Source organism: Poeciliopsis prolifica, unplaced genomic scaffold, assembly GCF_027474105.1.
Source record: "Poeciliopsis prolifica strain line A6 unplaced genomic scaffold, Auburn_PproV2 SCAFFOLD002, whole genome shotgun sequence".
NCBI lineage: Eukaryota > Metazoa > Chordata > Actinopteri > Cyprinodontiformes > Poeciliidae > Poeciliopsis > Poeciliopsis prolifica.
The window spans coordinates 23,639,773-23,661,773 of NW_026562377.1; the positions used below are offsets into that span (position 1 = coordinate 23,639,773).

Here is a 22,001-nt window from a genome sequence, read left to right on the forward strand (position 1 = left end):
CAATGATGAGATGTGTGTGTCACACGATCAGTGGAAGCGTGCCAACAATATTTTTGGATTCCTTTGGAGATGTTTGGTGCCTTCATTTTTTTCAATTTTGCAATACCCAATAATGAGTATTGGGAGGGTTTTACATAAACCAGCCAGAGAGACGTTGAGTAAATAATACAAAAAAAAGTTAATTTATTACAAAAAATCCAAAAATAATTTCAAAATGATAAATTGGGCCCAAAATTGAGGTCAACATAACAAACTACAACTCGGGTAGTAACACAAAGAACTCAGACAAAAACACGCACATTTCCCCAATAGTGCTCAACCCTCAATTTATTTTTTTTTCTTTTAATAAAGTAGGGCTGCACGATATATCTGCATCAACATCTGTATTGGTCGATCTTGGTTATCTTTTAACATATCGGCTCAATAAATAAAACTGGGCCGATACTAACAACTGATGTTTATTTCCATCTTGTTGCTGTTTATGTTTGCGTTTTAGGGTCATGTGGTATTTGTCTGGTTTGTAACAGTAATGAAGCGTAGCATTGTGGGGGTGTTTTAACTGAAGCGATGTGATCACCCAGCGGTGTGATCATTTATTCATGCAATTGAAATGTATATAATTCTGTTTTTTGACCTTAGCTGCAATATTAATATCGGATATCAGCCCTAATTTTTATATCAGACCACCATTATAATAAGCACTACCTAGAAATGGATAAAAGCATTATACCAGTTCTTGATGCTCTTTGAGTTGCTTGATTGAAACGCTTTGATACTTGATAACAATAAAGAGTAGTCGAGTCTTTTCTCGCCTTTGACAATTTGTACTTTTATTCATAACTACATGCTGCTGTTTCCTCCCCCTATTTGTCCTTTTTCTTCATGTGAAGAAACCGAATTGTTGGCATGCCGTGATACTGTCTTAAGGAGGCCTTATTGCCTGACACAGCCGTCGCAGGTTCGAATCCCAGCCTGGCGACCGTTTGCCTTTTCTTCCCTCTCTCTCATTACCTTCTTCCCTGTCTGAGTACTTTAAATAAAGGCCACGAGAGCCAATAAAAACAGTAACAAACAATTTGTTTGCACGTATTTAAACCTGTGTTTTTTTTTTAAATAGTTTAGATTCGTTTGTGTTTAAACAAATCACAAAAGTATGGCCATTTTTTTTTTAATCTAATAAAAACTTCCATGTAATATTCTTAAAAACTTCTAATTATACCCACTTTCCTTTTCTTTCCTTTTCTTTTTTTGGGCTCTTTCTCTGTTCCCCAATTTGACCCTTATGACCTCTGATCCAACCAAAATGGACCTCCAGACTTAATGGCATTTCCCTTGCAATATACTAGAGGAGATGACAGAAATGTACTTTTAAATTGGCACGTCTCAAAGTGCGCATGAAAGGTCTGCATGGCGACTGTGTATTGAAACGTCTTGTGACGAGCCAACGAACAATGGTTTGTCATTGGTTTGTCAGTTTCTGATTCCTAGTTGGTCTCTTGATGAAACGTCCTTTAAGACATTTTAATTGAGGTCAAACTTCTTTGCCTTCCTTTGAAAGCCAGTAGTCCTCTCTGTGTCATCCTTCTGATGATTAAGCTGTTGTGTCCTCCTTGTCCTTCTGTCCAAAATTATTAGTGTTACCAGCATTAAAGCCAGAGGTCACCGCTTTCCCACCGGCAGACTTCATCAGTAAGCTGCCCAGGCTGATGTTGTCCAAACGTCTGTCGGCCGTTACTCAGCTGTTCAGAGGACGCCTCGTACTTTGAGGAAGCGTAGACTTCCAAAGTGAAGAGAGTGGAATAAGCATGCACCTTAAATATATAATTTATATACATTACATGTGTAACGGAGCTCTTCGCGTGTTGCAGGTTGGCTGCGTTTGCAGCCAGGAGAGAAGAGGGGAAGATGCCTTCTCCGTCCTTCACCCTGGACGCCCAGCTGAGATTTCATGACAAATGGCTGAAGATAGACTTACAGGTATGTAACCGTGGCAAGGCACTGATCACGCAGATCGCCGGATTCGTCTCGAGTAACTTCGTCGATATCAGCCCCGGGCTGCGGTGTGCCATTTCTAAAATGACCGCACGGTCGCGTTTGTTTCCTTTAAATCTCATTATTCTGATAAACGATCAAAATGTCTTCAAGTTCTATTGTGGAGAATTTCTTATGAAATTAAAGTTTATTTGCCTTTGAGAGGACAAACTTGCTTTATTATGCCATTAAAAGTATATTGGTTGAAAACGGTCTCTAAACGACAATATTATCATTTATCGCAATAATTGCTGCATCAATTTATCGTCCAGGAACATTTGTATTTATTTATTATTTTTAATATTTAATATATTTTAAAATTTTTGTATTACCTCTCCACCTTTGGTAGCGGGCTTTCTCCGCTGAAGGGCTGAGTGAGATGTGGAATGAGATGGTGAAAGATGAAGAAATAACTTTCAGCGGGGAAGAATCGGCTCACACAGGTATTGCTTCGTCATGCTGAGGTCAGATCGAGGCATCTTTACGTATGAATGCCGGCTAGGTTTGTTTCTCACCATTATCAATACTTTCTGGATATTCTAGAAGATTGCACTGATTGTTTCGGTGGTCAGAAGAAAGATGAGCCCGGCGATAAAGAGAAGAAAGAAGAGGAGGAGACGCCGACTTCCGCTCACCACTCCATCATCGAGACCTGGGATTGGGGACGGCAGCCAGGTAGAAATTTATTTATTTATTTATTTATTTATTTGTTTCTTTTGGGATTTCTTCTAGGAATTTCTAAAAACTGACAAGTGGGTGTGACATGATGCTGCTGATTGGGCAGCCTTCAAAGTATATCAAACATTACGCATGAAGGCCAAACCACATTAATGTTACTGTCTTTCCAATGCAACATTTGCTCCCATTAGGTTCTCACAGGCTTGAATTAAAAATGCATCCTACTTGGCCTTCCTGAAGTTGCCTTCCCTTCTTCCTCTTCCTTCCTCTATTTGACTCTCATCTCTAGTTTTATTTGCTCCTGAAACCAGCGCAGCGCGCTGTAACCAGCATCGCAGCTGGTTACGACAGGCGGTGTTTATCTCGCTGACCATGACTCGTTTCACAACACCTAAATGTCGACCACATCCAGAGCAAGCTCGCCGTTTCAACACACCGCCGCCGCTCTCCATTTATCTGTCTGACTTTGCAGATGAGTGCGTGTTTTGCTGGCGCGTCACTCGTGGAAACTCTGAAATGACAACTTGCACTCTGCCGAGTGGTTATTTTTACCCCGCAGAGCGTAGTCTTAGCGGCCCTCCTAGATGGGGAGGGGGTGGAGGCGAGAGTGTGTTTATTCAAGGAACTGGGTGGGTTGTTGTTTTGGATAGAGGAGATAACCGTTGCAGAGGGGCGCAGACGGCCTTGTGTGCCTACCCAGAGAGCACGGGGTTTATTAGCAGCATGGCTGTTTGTCTCTATCATTTTATTGACTGCGCCCAAGTCTGATATTGCAACGAGTGTAACCGGATCCATCAGCACTCCGTTATCGATGCCTGCAGTTCAAACGGCAAATTTCCTGCTCTCCCATTGTGTGCTCAGATATGTGAAACATGTTTGTGTCAGCAGATGCGGCTCACATCTAAGCCCCTTGTATTGAAATCAGATCAGCGACGGGTAGCATCGTTTCGAATCCACAGAAAGGACATACAGTGCCTTCTGAAAGTATTCGCGCCAATTGAACTTTAACATTTCATCCAGTTACAGCATGTGTTTTATTGGGATTTTATTTGATCGACCAAAGCTTAAGCAGTGGATCAATTAATCGCATGATAAATGAGTTCAATAATTTCTGTTCTGATTATTTTTTTTTTAATAGCAATTTTGTTTACAGCCATTATAATCCATTTAATTTATGGTTTTGGTTGTCGGTTTTATTTTGGACATTTCAAATATCTGCCTATTCCAGTATGAAGGATTCTGCAGAAAATTAAAGTTTATTGGTCTTTAAGAAGGCAGCCTGGCTTTATTTTACCATTATCAATATAATTACTTGAAAATCCCATTGTGTGCTTCCCTTCTAACACATGTTTGTGTCAGCAGATGCGGCTCTGCTGACTAATAAATGTGTAATTCAGTACATTTATGTCTGTGTTTATAAAAAAAAAAAAGAAACATTTGAAGTCAACGCAGTTTTTCTGTATCGGATCGGTATCGATCGATGCTAAACCTCAGATATTGGTATCAGAAGTGAAAAAAGTTCATCCTTTAATATTTGTGATTGTGAAGCCTTACTTGTAATGAGAAAAAGATCAAGTGGTCTGTGTAGTTTTCAAGCCACTGCATTTGTCCTGTCTTTACTTGACTCAGCAGATAAAGCTATTGATGTCTTAACAGAGTATAGTTTGGCTTCATGTCTGGACATCAGAACACAGATGACTTTAGCGGGTCTCTTGCGACCTCGGTCAGTTTAGCTTGCATACAGCTTAAGTAGATTTCAGTCATGCTATATTGAAGCATCTCATCTTCCTGTGCTGTGCTGCACGGTGGGAGTGTAAAAGTTTCTGTTGAAACACCCCAAACAGTGCAACATTGATTATTCTGTTGGTGTTACTGTTGTAGTGTTTTGTGTTTTCCCCCTCTAACGTTCCCTTTATTGCTCAGACGAGACGGAGCTCAAAGACTGTCTGCTGGTTCTGGTCGAGGACCAGCAGAAACTCTCTGCCCAGATGGCCAAAAGCACCCTGTCCGCCCAGCGCCTGCGCCAGCGGTTGGTGATCCTGGAGCGCTACCTCATCTCTCTCAGCCACAGCATGATGGAGGAGAAGTACAAGGTGCGCTGGAAGATGCCCCCCAGCCAGCCTCTGCCTGCTACTGACAATAAGAGGTACGCCTCATAAAGCCCTGTGGATGCTTGGTGCCAAATAAGTAGATGAGATGAATGAAAGAAACTTTCTGCTTATTTTGAGTTTATTTTTATGTAGTGGTCCATTACTGAAGCTAGGCTCCCATCCCCATGACATACTGGGATAATTTATGGTTCTCATTGAGTTGGTGTGGGTGGCAGGGGGATCAAATTACCAAATGGTTTGGACCAGAGCTGGAAACAAGAAAATAATGGAAGGAATTTGTGAATATTAATTAATTACTTGCAGGGTGTTAACACTGATTACATAGAGTACAGATGTTTGATTTAAAATTAATGGCTTATGCACTACATTTTCTATATTACATGCTCTGTATTTGCATTTTGACCTCCTAGCACTTAATTTACTTAACTCTCTTTTCATTTACTGTGACAGACAGACATTTTGTCCCTCCTGGAGTTTCTGAGCTTCCCTAAAGCTGCTGTAGTCTTTTGACAACATGCAGCTTTTATATTGGTTTCACACTATATATTTAATGCAACACATAAAGCTACAGTCTATAAAAAAACCCTCACTACTTATTCCTGGTGTCCATATTTTAAACTAGGCAGTTTGATGAAGTGCTGGGCTGATAAAATATGTGCTCTTTTTTGATATGCATATGACTTGTTGATGAGGTTTGTAATATACAGGGTTTAACTGGATTATTAGTCCACATTTCTTAACTTTTAAACTTAGCATTTTATGTTGAATGTCATTAGATGCAATGACTAGTGACACAAAAGCTGCAGCAGCCAGTAGAGTCTCTTTTTAACTATTAAAACCCAAATTTATTACATCAAAGGTTTTGCAAGCTGTACTCATAGAAATTTGGCCTTGGGTTTTGAAACACAAACCCACATTGCACTAAATCAGCAGATTTTAGGAGTTGAACTTTTTTAGGGGGACTTATAGTGGCCATTAAAACACAAAGAGAAAAACAAACAAAAGCACAAGCCGACACCTGGGGTCAGTTTGGAGCATTTCTGTTACAGCTGTTACATTCAGGATTTCCACGCTAAGATGCAATGCATGTTCTGTAAGTTTCCATGCAACACAGTGACCCTGATTAAGCTGCAGCTTAATGCTGTGCACTCTTTGTGGAACCTTCTAATTTTAAGTGTTTATATCCAAATTCTCGCTAAATGTTTAGATTTTACCTCAATTTTAAATGAAGTAGAAAGGACCTTTATAAATGCTTATTTTTAATAGTGGGTACTGATGCCAAAACATGAACTTCTAAACTAAATCCGTCACATTGAATAAAAATAAACAAGTACTCTCTTGTGACTGCTCATGTGACACAAAAAGCTCCCGAGACTAATAGAAGAGTGACTCTGCTTTCCTCCACTTTCTCTAATTCTGAATCTCATAATGGAGCAAAGTCACAGTATTTGTCCCTTTTTTTTGCTGCTATTTGACGGTGATCTTAAAAAGCTCCCAATCTTTATGATGTACTATAAAACTGATAAATGTATCCCAGAAGAACCCAAAAACTGAAACGGTTTAATCAGAATATGGTTATATTTTCCCCAGTTTGTGGTGAAACTAGAGTCAAGTTGTCTGTCCATCTCTTGTCTTTATTCAAGTCCTCGTCCTGCCAGTAAAGGTGTGGAAGGCCTGGCCCGAGTCGGCTCCAGGGCGGCGCTCTCCTTCGCCTTTGCTTTCCTGCGCCGGGCATGGCGGTCGGGTAAGAACGCCTCGGGGGGACAGGGCTCCGTTCTTTTGTAGCGGGGAACATTTCTGCCATCACCAGATTGAAGAAGCTTCACTGAGCAGCTGCTAATAAGTGACACTGGAGAGTAAACAGACATGTCTCAGAATCTTTAACCTCAGTTTGTTGTTACTGCTTGCTGAATAAGTGGTGGAATGTGTATGTGTGTGTATGTATGCATAAAACTGGCATATGTATGAACATATGTACATTTTCTTTATATACATACATGCATACATATATATGCATGCACGCACATATGACTCATTGGTTAAAAGGCAAACTGGGTTTGTTCCCATCAATCCTGTTGAAATCTTTGAAGAAACAAACCAATTTAAATGAGCTTCACTATTTCTGACAAGTGTTCAAACATTTAGCCAAGAGTTATAGCAACACCTTTGATTAAAAATGGTTATGACTTCTTAATTGGCAATATTCCACATATCAGTGGGAATGGATGCAATTTTTGAGACTGTATAGATTGAATTAAAGTTCTTGCTTTTAAAAGTCCCACGTGAATTTAAGGGTACATTCACACCAGCCTGTTTGGTCCACTTCAATCAAACTAGTTTTCCTAGAAAGTCTTGTTTGTTTGGGGAGGTGAGAATGTGCAATAAAACTCTGATGTGCTGAAAACTATAGCGCAATGCATTGTGGGTAAATATAATCAAATGTGTGCGTGTATTGCTAGGAGAAATTGCTTGTACTCTTTTTGCCAAAGATTGAAGGGAAATCCTACAACTGCTAAAATCTGACTCTACTCCATTTTTGTTTGCATTTCTCGTATGTGGGCTCATGTCTTCTTGAGAGGTTTTTGTTTCATTTTCTGAAGTAGCTCTTGATGCAGCGCCACCACAGGTGAGGAGGGGAACAGGTTTTTCAAAGAATTTGGATCGTTTGACGCAGTGCGGCGTAAAAACGAAGCGCACCTGCTCAGAATGTAACAAGCGCTGGAATTTTGGTCTCAAATCACTTCACTTCTCCTTAATACAGCGCTTCTCAATTCTAGTCCTCAGGCTCCCCTGCCTCCCATGTTTTAGGTGTTTCCTTGCTGCCACACACCTGGATTGAATCTATGGGTGATTAAGAAACTTCTGCTGAAGAGATAATGCAATCATTTGGATCAGCTGTTGTGAAATAGGGGCACATCTAAAAGCAGAGCAGGGGGCCCGAGGACTGGAATTGAGAAGCACTGCCTTCATATCACTTTTCACACTTCCTTATGGTCAACCAGTGGCAGCCTTGCAATAAAAAAAACAATTAGATCGTCAACTTATTTTTCTAGTGATTTTAAGACTCCCGCACCCAAACTGTACCTCGGTTAAATCAACATGTTGAAATCACTCGATATCCTTTGAATAAAAGGCCACGGCCTTCATTTCCTCCTCCCATTGTTGGCTTTGTGAGATGAGATGAGATGCTGTTGTTTCATGTGTTAGGCTGAGAGCTGCTCGTCTGCAGGGACTGGGTGGGAACAAAGGGGCGGCCTCTTTTTCCTGTAACATGAGAGAAACTAACACACACACACACACACACACACACACACACACACACACACACACACACACACACACACACACACACACACACACACACACACATTGTTAAACCTATGGTTCTCATTTCAGCAGTAATTCTGGAATACTTAGTGAGAACAATAAAAGCTTTTCAATTTTCTCAAAAAGCATACCATTTTTTAGTCCCAGTCAAATTACTATGGGACTACACGCACTCACTGTCCGAGATATTGTTAAAGTTGATAATAAAAAGTAGTGGCATATATGTATGATTCCATCGAGAATCCAGTGATGGCTATTCTATATTTATTGAAAACGTGACCCTTATGTCCAATTGTACACACTATAAAAATGTAAATGTATATGCTTCACTACACACTTCCTAACAAGCTACAGATGTATATAAATATTTATTCATGTCTACACAGTAAATCATATCGTTTCTGCAGGAGACGATGCAGACCTCTGCAGTGAGCTTCTCCAGGAGTCCCTGGATGCTCTGAGGGCCCTTCCTGAGGCCACCCTGTTTGATGAGGGGACTGTGTCTTCTGTGTGGTTGGAAGTCGTTGAGAGAGCCACAAAATTTCTAAGGTTGTTTTTTTTTTTGTATTTTCTCAAAGCATCTCTTTTAAGCATCTGTTTATTCTATAAAGAATTACACATTTTCTGCTGTTCCTCTCCTCGTAGCTCCTAGACATACAAAAAGCTGAATTTATATTTGTTTTAAGCTATGGAAACTATTCAAGAATTATTTACCTTCAAGCAGCTGATGCATCAGGGAGAAAGGGAGATTACTAGTCTGCTTCAGTCCACAATTCAGCCATATTTGATATGTATAACATTTTTGTAACAACTGAAGGTAACATTTAGTAAAATGATTGTGTCCCTGGGAAATGCATAATACTGCCCCTTTAAGTAAAACTGACTGATTATCTTCAAAATAAAATGACGGATCTTAAAAACATAGCAGCTTCTTTGCTGTTACAATTTACATTTTTATCTTTTTTCATTCTTGGTTGATTCATTATGACCCATTTGTCACGTCGCTCGCATGTAATTAATGAAAGTCTTGCATCTTTTGGACTCAGTGACGTTCATGGAAGTGCCAGCGTCAAAGGTAACATTCCTCTTCAGGACGAGCACCTCGCCCTGGCCATCCTGCTGGAACTGGCTGTGCAGAGGGGGACGCTCAGGTAACACCACGCACCCTCCCCCACGACCTGATTTATTCTTCCTCTCATCTGCCACGCTGAATTGTTTCCTGGTGTCTCTCTGTGCCCCTCCAGCCAGCTGCTGTCCGCCGTTCTGCTCCTGTTACGTTTATGGGAAAATGGCACCAGAGAGATGGACAATGAGCGCTCCACCCAGGGAACCAGCGCTCCTCTCCTGCCTCTGCTGCAGCGCTTTCACAACATACACAGCAGCAAGGAGGAGCCGCTTCCTGAGCAGGATGCTGAGGTAAGAAAAAATCCAAACCAGCAGCTAGATAATTAAACCTCCAAATTTTGAGGTTTCAAAATTTGAAACCTCAAAATTAAAATGTCCAATAACATGGTAAATTCAAATAAAGGAAAAAGTATCTCTTAACTTTATGTGCCGATTGTTGAGATTAGGGATCCACAGATAAATGGGCTGGAATCCAACATCTGTAAGCTTGAATGGCCTTGACTGGCAATTGACCATTCAGAAAAAAAAAATTCTCCAAAGCAGATCATATTGATCTGTCACAAAAACAAAAAAAAAAACACACCGTTTTGTACACAATTATGATCAGAATAGACAGAATAATCGATTCCCACTGATTATTCTGATGATTATTTGATAAATGGATTAAAAAATTGACACATTTTATTTTTTTTTCTTTGATCACTTAAGTCTTTTTGCACACGTCAGAAATACATTAATATATGCAAATAAGAAAATTCAACTGTGTTTTTGAATGAGAACATAAATATTGCCTAAAACATAGCATTCCTTTTATGAACACTTAATCATTTGCAGCAAAAGATGAATATGCAACTAAAAAATAACAGTCTAATTGTAGGTTTTTTTATTCTGCTGGGTTTGGAAATGCTGTCGGTCTTTTCAAGCTTTTCTAAGGTTTATTTTCCATACCGTTCAAACACATTGTGATGTGGAACTGTAACTGGTTCTGTCCATTAAATGTAATTTCTAGATCCTGACAGCGCCGCTCAGTCCCAACGAGAGTTTCCTGCGGTACTTGACCTTACCTCAGGATAATGACCTCGCCATTGACCTCCAGCAAACGGCTGTAGTGCTCATGGCTCACCTGGACCGCTTGGCTTCTCCTTACAGTCCCCCGCACTGTAACTCGCCCTCCTCACATAAGGTAATGGCTCCTTTTATTTCTTATCAATGCATAAGTCATCATCTTTCATGCGCCTGGTGATGTCGTAATTTAAATTTCTCAAGCTTTTCTGATTTGGTAAAATGCATTAAATTCGTTAGCGCTTCATGTATTTAGTGAGATTCTAGTGTTTCTTTCCCTAGTTGAGAACAGTGCAAATACAGGTGGGAACTCATGAGCAGTATTTCCAGATTTCTCAATTTGTGTCGGCATATCATGCATGAAATGATTTGAATTCTTCCACATTAACATTTAAGCATTAAACACAACAATCTCTACACTGCAAAAACACAAAATCTTTAGTAAGTTTGGTCTAGTTTCTTGTGCAAATATTTTATTACAACTAAATGTGACTTTTCAGCAAGATATAGGACCTTGCTTTATATCAGTAATTCCTTAATGTTGAAAACGTTGTAGCTTCATTGGCAGATTATTTCACTTATAAGTCTAAAAACTCACCTGTTGGTTTTGAACCATAATAACTTAAACATCGACCATGATATTTGATATGTATTGTTTTGATGAGTGCCATCAGCAAAATGTTCCTTCGTTTATTGACTGTATGGTGTTTTATTTATAACTTTGTAATTTAGTGTTTTTTGTGTGAAGCACTTTGATCTACCTTGCTGCTGAAATGTTCTACACAAATAAACTTGACTGAAAAATGTCTTGTTATAAGTGAAATAATTTCTCAAAAGAACTGGTAGTTTTTCCTCAATATTAAGGAATTATTTATTTAAAACAAACTCCTACATCATGCTGAAAAGTTACTTGTAAGTTAGTTTTTTTATTTCAAGTGTCCCAAGATATTTGTACCAGAGATTAGACCAAAAATACTAGCTAAAATGTTATGTTTTTGCAGTGCAGCATGTTTGTATGCATTTTTGTGTAGGTTCTCCAAAGCATGATCCTTAGCTCTGTCTTTCATTATTTTATATATATTTACATATATATATATAATTAAAAAAAAACAAACATTTAATTCCAGGGAACCTTGCAGGAGGTGATCGCTTGGGGCCTTTTGGGCTGGAAGCTGTATGCCAACGTCAACGGCCCCATTCAGTGCAAGGCCCTGTCGAGCCTCGGGGTCATGCAGATCGTCTGTTCAGAGAAGGGATTCCTCATCCTCTCCAACAGCGGCGCCGTTTACACACAGAACTACAAGAGCACAACCCTGGTCAGTGCTGCTTGGAGGTTTTTTGTTGGTTGGTAGGGCGGTTTCTGATCGACACGGTCAGAAACCGTCAACGTCCCGTCAACTAAACCAGTTCCACACCATTCCTGGGTTCTGTTCAGTTCATAGGACTATGGTAGGGTTAGGAATGTCATGATCCGATATTGATATCAGAAACAATCCGATATCTGCTAAAAAGAGCAAGTATTGGATTACATCGGCCCAAATGCACATCGAGAGAAGCACTCCACACCAGCATTTAGTCCGCTCCAACATTTTAGATTTGATTTTTTTTAGTCAGACTTGGTCAAATTTATATATACTCCCCCAAATTTATAATTGGCATTTCTGTTAGTTACCAGAAATGCCAATTACTAATGAGATCTGGCCTATTGACTCGAAGAATTTTAAAATTTTTTGTGCCCTAAATTTTTCCACCCCTGCTTCCAGGCTCCCATGCTGGTCCACTGCCTGAGCTCCAGGAAGATAGTGAAGCTGGCTGCTCATCCTGACGGCCAGCACTACATGGCCCTGTCGTCCAACGGGGAAGTGTTTTCATGGGGCTGTGGCGACGGTGGCCGCCTGGGACACGGAGACACGACGTAAGCAACAACAAATGTCGAATGGAGGGGCCTCTAACTTGTGATGTGTGATCAAATGAAGACAATAGTATTCTTGGTTAGAAACAGAAATGGAACTGGTTTTGTCTATTTAAAGCGGGACATGTCGCCACTGAGTCTGCAACTAAAGACTGTCTTCGTAATGGATTATTCTGATGATTATTCAGTTAATTGGATAAAAAAGTTGCCACACTCTCCAGAGGTTTTTTATATTTTATAAATACATTAAAAGATTCAAATAAACAATAAAATCTTTTTTTTTTTTAAATAAAGATTTTTATGCCTAAAATGCAATAAGATGGCATCCCTTTTGTGAAAGCTGGATCAGTTGTAGCAAAGGATGAATCTGCAGCGAAAACATGATCCTTCCAATGTCAGACTGCGAAAAGTTCAGCTAACTTAAAATCAATACCATGTAGGGCTGATCTTGTTGGCCAAGCTTCTGGGTTAACCAATTTATTGGACAAGAAAAGCTCGTTGGAAATATTTGTGAAACAGAAATTGAACCATCTGAAGCTAAAACTCTCCAACTTTTTTATTTTTTTACCTTAAATGAAAATGTATCTTGCATAGTTTTGGCTTGGTTATTACTCTGTTCTTGTTACTTCTGACCATGTCATGTTTTAGTTTGTATACTCCAGGTAACAATTAATCAATTACTAAATTGATGATTATTTCATTAATTAATTGATTTGCAATTAATTGTTTCAGCTCTAATTGCCGCTAATTGTTTATAGTTTTGAACAAAGGGGGGATAAAAGGGCAGAAAGGCAGCTGTCACTGAAGACCTTTTTGGGAAAGGTGTTGCAGTCTATGCTGAGCTGAAATCCAGTTAACCTTGTCTCATTTCAAACGACTTTTTGCTTTAGTTACCTAGAGGAGCCCACGATGATCGCCGCCTTTAATGGGAAACAGGCTGGAAAGCACGTAGTGCACATCGCATGCGGGAGCACGTACAGCGCTGCCATCACAGCTGATGGCGAGCTCTACACCTGGGGGAGAGGAAACTATGGTCGGCTGGGTCACGGTGAGATCACACAGATGCATTCACTCACATTTATCTCAACATTTAGTGATGGATTTATTAGAACATTTTTTTCTCTCTGTTTATATCCTGTAATGCCTCCTCTCCTGTTTGTTTTCAGGCTCTAGTGAGGACCAGACGACGCCCATGCTAGTGACCGCGCTGAAAGGACATAAGGTCATGGACGTGGCGTGTGGGAGCGGGGACGCGCAAACGCTCGCTGTGACTGAAAACGGTTGGAACAAAATAGTTACGTCTGCTGTGGCTTCAACCGTTCATGCTTTTATATTTATGTCTGCCTTCCTTGCTTTCTCCAGGCCAGGTGTGGTCCTGGGGCGACGGCGACTACGGTAAACTGGGTCGCGGAGGCAGCGACGGCTGCAAGACGCCCAAGCTGGTGGAGAAGCTGCAGGATCTGGATATAGTAAAGGTGTGCTGCGGCAGTCAGTTTTCTGTAGCCCTCACCAAGGACGGACAGGTGTATACCTGGGGGAAGGGAGACAACCAGCGTCTGGGTCACGGCACAGACGAACACGTCCGCTATCCGAAGCTGCTGGACAGTCTTCAGGGTGAGTCGCTGAGGGGGAAGCAAGAGTTTGGAAGGTTTAGGAAAATAATTGTGAATGCATAAAGGGTGTCTGCGCATCCTTAAAGTCTTACATTTGTTTGTCTAAAACTAAGGCCTTGAAATGTTTTAAATTCATTAAAAAATAATGTAAGTTAGCCTCAAATACGTTAATTACACGTTAAATTTAGTCATGGCAGAACTTTTTAAGATAATTTTTCCCTGTAACTTAAAAGTTTTAAGTTGCACAGGAAAATCGTCATTGGATTCTATCCAAAAAGTCTTAAATTTACATGTTTAAAACTAAGGCCTTAAATCCATTTTAAGAAATGGTTTCCCTTAAATACATTAATCCTAGGTCTTAAATTCTATCATGGCAGGACTTTTTATTGTAGGTTTTTTTGCTATCATCAAAAGTTTTAGTCGCATGGTAACATCTTCACTATGTCACTCGAGGCACTTAAGACAATCAGTGACTCGCTGCTAATATAGCAGCTTGTGAGCTTTTGCCTCTGACATGGTTCAGAGTTTTGCAGCAATTTTCCCCCATTCTTATAATTTTTAGGTCTTAAATTTTATTCAAAAGTGGCATTAAATAGATCGTAAGACTTAAGTTTGACTGGCATTACCCTTTGTTTTTTCTGTTTACATTCAGGAAAGAAAGTGGTTGATATTGCTGTTGGGTCAACACACTGTCTGGCTCTGACAGACGATGGAGAAGTGCACAGCTGGGGCAGCAACGATAAACTCCAACACTTTGATACTCTCTTCTCCAACAAGAAGCAGCCCAAAGCTCTCCCAGGACTCAACTCCAAGCACATTGTGGGGATTTCCTGTGGCCCAGGACAAGTAAGATTAACACTTTAACGCTCTTCAGACTGGACAACATTTCAGGGTTCGTGCTTTGACATCCTTGAAGATGACTGAATTTCAATTAGGTGTTGTCAGGATTTGTAAAGTACTTGATTTCTGTGTAAACATGCTATTTTCCTAAATTTTTGATTATTTTCCTTTTTGTAAAATGTGGATATTGTCACAAAAATGCTGAACAGTAAAAAATAAAATTATGTAGTAATTAATTACATTTTTTTTAGTTACTTTATTCTGTTTTTGTCGTCAAATTTTGGTGCTGGAAAAGTTAAAAAACTTACCATGAAACATCTTGAAAGGTTCTTGAATTTTACAGCAGACACGTCGATCAAACCCTGATTTATTGCGATTGTGACGTGACAAATTCCTTGGTTTGTTTGTTGCCTTTAGAGCTTCGCCTGGTCCTCCTGCTCGGAGTGGTCCGTCGGGCAGCGAGTGCCCTTCGTGGTGGATGTCTGCTCCGTGACCTTCGAGCAGTTGGACCTGCTCCTGCGCCAGGTCAGCGAGGGGATGGACGGCGGCTCAGACTGGCCGCCTCCTCAAGAGAAGGAGTGCATGGTGGTGGCCACTCTGAACCTGCTCAGGCTCCAGGTGGGCGTCCTCAGGTTGAACCCGTGAAAGTCGCTGCTTTAGCCTGAATCCTAGAATTTGTATTCTTTTTTTTTTCTTCTTCAGCTCCACGCAGCCATCAGCAACCAGGTGGACCCGGAGGAGCTGGGCCTGGGGCTAGGCAGCGTTCTCCTCAACAACCTCAAGCAAACAGTGGTGGTGCTGGCGAGCAACGCCGGCGTGCTCAACACGGTGCAAGGTGCTGCCCAGGCCGTCCTGCAGAGCGGCTGGTCGGTGCTGCTGCCCACCGCCGAGGAGCGGGCCCGGGCGCTGTCCTCGCTGCTGCCCAACGCCGGTGAGTAGGCCTGTCACAATAAAACAATGAATCGCACAATAAATGAAAAGAAAGTCAATCATTTTCATGTGCTTGATTTGTTATTTTGCTTTTTTTTCTTTTCTTTTCTAAATACTGAATGATAAAAGTCTTGAATCTGGTGCTTTGGTTTCAACTATCTCTTTGTTTAAAAGATAATGTTTTTTTTACAGACTCTATAATCCATTTTGTTTGTTGTTTCTGTTTTATTTTGGATATTTAAGATGTCTTCCAGGTTAAGTGTTCATGATTTTGAGAAATTTCCATTCCCCTCCCCAGCATCCAGTAACGAGATGACTGTGAGTGCTGGACGGCGCTTCATGATCGACCTGTTGGTGAGCAGCCTGATGGCTGACGGAGGCCTGGAATCTGCTCTGAGTGCCGCCATCACAGCCGAGATACAGGTCAGAGCGTTGAAGCGAATGATAAATCCACTGCTGTGCTACCTCAGCATGTGGTTAACCTTTGCTTTGAATTGTCCCGTGGAGAAACCCGCCCTCAGCTTCAGAAAGAAACGACATCAACGCTAAGAGAAAACTGATTTCTTGTTATGACAGGACATTGAGGCTAAGAAGGAGGCTCAGAAAGAGAAGGAGATCGATGAGCAGGAAGCGAACGCCTCAACCATGCAGCGCTGCCGAACCGTGCTGGACAAGGACCTCATCAACACGGGAATCTACGAGTCGACGGGGAAGCAAAGTCTGCCCTTAGTGCAACTCGTGCAGCAGCTTTTGAGGTACTTGCCGTTTTCACCGTTTCCACTCCACCGGAATCCTCCTGCTGTCCTCCAACGCGTTTCTACGTTTGAATTTGACAGGAACATCGCCTCGCAGACCATCGCGCGACTGAAAGACGTCGCCCGACGCATCTCCAACTATTTAGAAGCGGAGCACGTCAGCAAGGAGCGATCTGCATCTCTGGACCTGCTGCTGCGCTTCCAGCGGCTGCTCGTCAGCAAGCTGTACCTGGGAGTCACCGACTCTGAGAATGGCAACGGATACAGTAGGTCAATCGGTTCGAGGTCAGAGTAGAGCCGGTTGATAAATTGATTTGATCTACCAGTCGTAGAAAATCTGGATTTTTCTATCTTTTATGCTTTTTTTTTTTTTTTGTGCTTGGGTTTCCGTAGTTCAGAGTGATGATAGTATGCCGAAGGCAGCCTTCTGCCATTTCTATTTGCTTGGACTTTGAATTCAGGTCAACTTTCCAATGGAGTAGTAGGGGAAAGCTGACATTTTCTTCTTGGAAAATGATCTTTTCTTTCTTTCTCTCATGATCAAACAAAAATTCTCATAACCTCGCCCTGACACTCAATCATATCCCAGAAGGAATTGAAATAAAAGCTACTTTTTGAAAATATTTTCTGTCTTTCTCTAAATTCTTTTTTTCAGAAAAAACAAAAAACAAAATATTTAATTAAAATTGGATCCGAGATGTTATTTTTAAGCCCTTGTCCAAAACTTTTCTTGTTTTGGACTGTTGGGTTTGTGTTCAGCCGCGTTTCCTTTCTCTGTTGCAGATCCCGAGCTGCTGGGTGTCGGCTCCTTACTGAAGAAGTACATTGCCCTGCTGTGCACTCACATCGGCGACATCCTCCCCGTCGCAACAAGCATCGCGTCTACGGGTCGGCGACATTTCGCCGAAGTTTCTCGGGTTATTGAAGGAGACCTTACTGGTAGCGTCCTCCGCTCTGTGTTGATAAGGCTGCCAGGATCTTGTCAAGTTATTTAAAAATGTTTCTCTTGTTCTTTTGTCAGGAGTGCTTCTGCCTGAGCTGGTGGTGTCCATCATCCTCCTCCTCACCATCGACGCCGGTCTGATGCAGGAGACCGGCGCCATCCCTCTTCTGGCCGGACTCCTGGAGCACCTGGACCGTTTCAACCACCTGGCTCCAGGCCACGAGAGGGACGATAATGAGGATTTGGCCTGGCCAGGAATTATGGGTACAATACCTCAACTCTTACCAAAAGAGTTGCTAAATGTCATTGTAAATGTTGGATTTTGTTGTTTAGCAGCTTTAAAAGTTTGAAGGTACTAACCTTTCTTCTGTTTTGACAGGATCCTTCTTCACTGGACAAAGTTCTAAGAACAACGAAGAGGTTTCACTGATCCGTAAGGCTGACCTGGAGAACCACAACAAAGATGGCGGCTTCTGGACGGTCATTGACGGGAAGGTTTATGATATTAAAGACTTCCAGGCTCAGTCTCTGACAGGAAACAGCATCTTAGGTAAATAATTTGAATGTTTTATTTTTTTTTTTAGCTTTATTTTGGAAAGTGCAAATAATTCCTACAAGCATCGTCTTAGTTAGATTTTCTTCTCTCCCTGATTCAGTAACTCATTTGAGATTAGACAAAGCTGAAACTGAGATATTTAAATCAGCTCTGGTTTGCACAGTAAATGCCAGATGGGTGAAATTTTATGGATAATACTCTGATGTCCCATTCTCTTGAAGGCAGCACTGAGCTGCACCACCAGAAACTGATAGAAACACAGAAGAAAAGAAGAGTTATGATTGATATGGTTGCAGTTCTATTCATGTTTTAATGTTGCAGAGCACTGTCTTTTTGCAAGATTGGAGAAATGGAAAATTGCACAGAACAGGAATACTTTTTTCCATTCTGATTGGCTGCTGTTAGGCCTGCCGATTTTAACTTGAACGTTCATTGCATTTTTTGTAGACGCCTGTGAAAATGATTTCTATTCACGTTGCTTTTTTGTTCTTTGGGAAATTATTTTTGATGATAAATACAGAAACGGCCATAAAAATCAAAACATCAACAATACTGATAGTAATATTAACAATAAAATAATCTTAGGTGCAAAGTAGCCTACAAATTCTTTGGTGGGGGGCGGTGAGGGATCTGGATAATGGACGGGTCCGCTGGCCCAAAAAGGATGAAAAAAACTAATCTATAAAGTAGTATTTTAGTTTTCTTCATTTTTTCCCCCTTCTTTTTGTTGTTACTTCTTTCCAGCTCAGTTTGCTGGAGAAGACCCTGTGGTTGCCTTGGAAGCTGCCTTACAGTTTGAGGACACCAGAGAATCTATGCAGGCTTTCTGTGTCGGCCAGTACATGGAGGTACTCACCGTTTTTTTTTTTTTTTTTTTTTAATTTGCAAGAAATTGCTCATTTCTAGAGTTTTGAAACAGGATATTTTTAATTATTTCCAGCCTAACCAGGAGACCGTGACGACTCCGGACCTCAGCAGTCTGTCTTCGCCGCTCATTGACACAGAGAGGAATTTGGGGCTGCTGTTGGGTCTTCACGCCTCATATTTGGCCAAAAGCACACCGTTGTCCCCTATGGAGATTGAATGTGCCAGTAGGTTGAAGGACTTTTTAAAAATAATTTGTATTATTTTTTTAAAATTTGTTTTAAAATCTATCCAGAGATCCAAAAAGACTAATCATACTAGCTAGGGTATTTTAATACCCCAGCTAGCTATGAATCAATCAATAAAAATGAACGCCAGTGACAATTATTTGCAAACAGGAACTTGCTGTGAATTGAAACAATTTTTTTTGTTTTTTACCCTCCTTGTGCACAGAATGGCTCCAGTCGTCCATTTTCTCTGGCGGCCTTCAGACCAGTCAGATCCACTACAACTACAACGAGGAGAAGGACGAGGACCACTGCAGCTCGCTGGGCTCCACCGCTCCAGATAAGGCCAAGCTCTACTCCCGCAGGATCACCCTCAGCGACCACGCGCAGCCCTTCCTCCAGGCTGTCGCTGACAACAACACTCAGGACCACACTGTGAAGGTGCACCAGATAAAATGATGATTTAATAGCCTATTGGGAAGACATGAAGCTGAATAATAGTGTTTTAATTAATTTTTTTTCTATTCTAGGACTTTTTGTGCCAAATAGAGCGTTGCTGTAAGCAGTACCACCTTATCACGCCCATCACCTTCCCCCCGGAGCATCCAGTGGAAGAAGTCGGCCGCCTGCTGCTCTGCTGCTTGCTCAAACATCAGGACCTCGGTAACCTAGCAATGCTGGTTTTCTTCTGACAAGTTACCAGCTCTCTTTTATTTTTCTGCCACAAGAATTAACTGTTTGTTGCTGTACTTTAGGAGGTTTGCATGGGTAAACAAAGATTTGTAAAGGCTTTCGTTTGTGAAAATTGTGAACCCTTGTCTGTCACAGGTCACGTTGCTCTCTCACTTGTCAGCCCGTGTGCCTTGGGGGTGGACCAGGGGAAGCAGAGGTCCCTCCCTAAATCAATGATCGATGTCTGTCGCATGGTCTATCAGGCAAAATGTTCACTAATTAAGGTAGGAGCTAAACCTCTGACATCTGCTATAACGTAATAACAGTATGTTGAAATGGCCACTTTGAATTATTTCTAATTTATAAAATGCCTTGGAAAAAGTGTTTACTTCACATTTAGTTGGATGCATTTAATTAGTATTTTATGTGATGAACCAAAACAAAGTATTTTGGTGAGATTTGTGTTTTAAAATGGATTTTTTAACTTTACCAACATGTTTCTTCTGGTTGAAAGTAATGCTAGACAGGCAGCATTGTGTTTTTTTTTCCCATTTTATAGCACAATCAAGTAGCTATGTTAACTTCAATTGATTAAAAAAACATTCTACATGCAAAGTATGACTTAAAATAAATTTTACTTTGTAATGTAACACCTTGAAATTGAGTTTTAAAAACTCCTGCTCTTTCTCAAAGTCAAATTTAACTGACCTGTGATTTTATGTTCACCTCATAAAATCACAGTTGAGATTCATTGAAGTTTGTCCTTAGAATGCAAAAAAAATAAATAAATCGAAGTCAGGAGACATGAATGGTTTATTAGGGGACATTAAGTTGAGAATAAGTGTGTAAAATTTTGCCTTTGCGCGGTCACACTCTAGACTCATCAGGAACAGGGCCGCTCCTATAAGGAAGTGTGCGCCCCGGTCATTGAGCGCTTGAGATTCCTGTTCAACGAGCTGCGGCCTGCGGTGAGCAACGACCTGTCCATCGTGTCTAAGCTAAAGCTGCTGAGCTCTCAGCCTCGATGGAGGAGGATCGCTCGGAAGCTCATCAGGGACCGAAGGAAAAAAAGAGGTGGGGCTACTTGAACTATTCAGAAAAATTTCTTTTTTGTTTTTGTTTATATTTTGGTACATGTTTGCTAAAAGATTTAGCTTTCCCTCCTTTTAGTGCCTAAGAAGTCAGAGTCTGCTGAAGAAGAGCCAAAGCTGGAGAATGAGGGGACCAACGAAGAAGAGCATAACGTCCACATTAGCCCCACTCCTGCGGACAGAAAGTCGCCCACCGGAAAGACGTCAAAGGTAGATTTCTATGGCTCAGCAAGAAGCTGCGTTTCCATTGATGCTAAAATTGAGCAAATTGGAATTATGAAAGTAAATTTGCTTAATAGAAACATTGCAGTTAAAGAAACCCTCACATTTTTCAGTTAAAAGGTTTTAGCACGAGAACGAGCCGTTATTTTTTGGCGATATTGAAATTAGTGTATTTTGGCAAAACGCCCTTTTCGCAACACACCAGTCATGAGATCAACAACCAGGCATTACTACAGCCAAAAAGACAATTTTTAATGACTGATGGCATGAACAAACTTCTTAACTTGTGATTTTAATTCCATTTCTTATTTAACAGAAACACTGCAGTTGCAAAATTAGCCAGCTAGCGATGCATTTTTTTCCCGACTTTGCACCTAATCCAAATTCTGGATCTGTAGCAGGACAAGTGGCAGCCACTGCTAAACACGGTGGCAAACGTCCAGCGGTACCGGTGGCTGAAACACAGTGTCCAGGGAGTATTCTCTCAGTCCAGCCTGATGGGCACCATTGTGGAGTTTGCGCTGAAGGAAGAGCCACTGGATGTGGAAAAAATGAGGAAGTGTCTCCTTAAGCAGGTGAGATTGAAAGTGAAATTTGTTCAGCGCTCCTCGATAATCTCAAGCCCTTAATTTAGAAAAGTGTGATTCTTTTTGCCTCCGTTTCATCGCAGCTGGAGAGGGCAGAGGTCAGGCTGGAGGGAATCGACACCATGCTGAAGTTGGCCTCCAAGAGCTTCCTGCTGCCGTCTGTGCAGTACGCCATGCTCTGCGGGTGGCAACGGGTCATACCTGAAGGGACCAGCTTCGGGTAGCTAACCAGATTTACGTCTGTGCATAAAAAATTGATATGTAAAAATTAATGTCTCATATTCTTTTTAGAGGTTGTTTTTTCATGATATACTTTGACTGGAAATCTCATATAAAATACACAAAACAGAAACTGTGTCGAACTATTTGACTTCTAAAAAGAAGTAAAAAAATATGTCTGACTTATAGAAGAACCAACACCAAGCTTTTAAGCTCTGAGAATTTTATATACAATT

General features: G+C 41.1%; 1 protein-coding gene across 2 annotated transcripts in view; it reads left to right on the plus strand.

Annotated features, from left to right (window-relative positions):
* herc2 (HECT and RLD domain containing E3 ubiquitin protein ligase 2) overlaps positions 1 to 22,001 on the plus strand; it is a 53,114-nt gene that overhangs the window by 1,238 nt on the left and 29,875 nt on the right. For both annotated transcript variants that reach the window (XM_055047656.1, XM_055047665.1), the window contains exons 2-33: positions 1,869 to 1,977; positions 2,381 to 2,474; positions 2,575 to 2,706; positions 4,633 to 4,855; positions 6,464 to 6,564; positions 8,555 to 8,696; positions 9,194 to 9,298; positions 9,392 to 9,563; positions 10,282 to 10,455; positions 11,462 to 11,650; positions 12,098 to 12,249; positions 13,137 to 13,294; positions 13,413 to 13,526; positions 13,609 to 13,860; positions 14,512 to 14,705; positions 15,117 to 15,317; positions 15,402 to 15,630; positions 15,928 to 16,052; positions 16,206 to 16,384; positions 16,466 to 16,650; positions 17,168 to 17,323; positions 17,406 to 17,591; positions 17,707 to 17,877; positions 18,628 to 18,731; positions 18,824 to 18,974; positions 19,201 to 19,415; positions 19,505 to 19,637; positions 19,803 to 19,930; positions 20,525 to 20,720; positions 20,817 to 20,947; positions 21,358 to 21,534; positions 21,630 to 21,766. In XM_055047656.1, coding sequence (XP_054903631.1) covers positions 1,906 to 1,977; positions 2,381 to 2,474; positions 2,575 to 2,706; positions 4,633 to 4,855; positions 6,464 to 6,564; positions 8,555 to 8,696; positions 9,194 to 9,298; positions 9,392 to 9,563; positions 10,282 to 10,455; positions 11,462 to 11,650; positions 12,098 to 12,249; positions 13,137 to 13,294; positions 13,413 to 13,526; positions 13,609 to 13,860; positions 14,512 to 14,705; positions 15,117 to 15,317; positions 15,402 to 15,630; positions 15,928 to 16,052; positions 16,206 to 16,384; positions 16,466 to 16,650; positions 17,168 to 17,323; positions 17,406 to 17,591; positions 17,707 to 17,877; positions 18,628 to 18,731; positions 18,824 to 18,974; positions 19,201 to 19,415; positions 19,505 to 19,637; positions 19,803 to 19,930; positions 20,525 to 20,720; positions 20,817 to 20,947; positions 21,358 to 21,534; positions 21,630 to 21,766 — 5,078 coding nt within the window. In that variant the 5' untranslated portion in view covers positions 1,869 to 1,905. The remainder of the gene's footprint in view (positions 1 to 1,868; positions 1,978 to 2,380; positions 2,475 to 2,574; positions 2,707 to 4,632; positions 4,856 to 6,463; positions 6,565 to 8,554; positions 8,697 to 9,193; positions 9,299 to 9,391; positions 9,564 to 10,281; positions 10,456 to 11,461; positions 11,651 to 12,097; positions 12,250 to 13,136; positions 13,295 to 13,412; positions 13,527 to 13,608; positions 13,861 to 14,511; positions 14,706 to 15,116; positions 15,318 to 15,401; positions 15,631 to 15,927; positions 16,053 to 16,205; positions 16,385 to 16,465; positions 16,651 to 17,167; positions 17,324 to 17,405; positions 17,592 to 17,706; positions 17,878 to 18,627; positions 18,732 to 18,823; positions 18,975 to 19,200; positions 19,416 to 19,504; positions 19,638 to 19,802; positions 19,931 to 20,524; positions 20,721 to 20,816; positions 20,948 to 21,357; positions 21,535 to 21,629; positions 21,767 to 22,001) is intronic.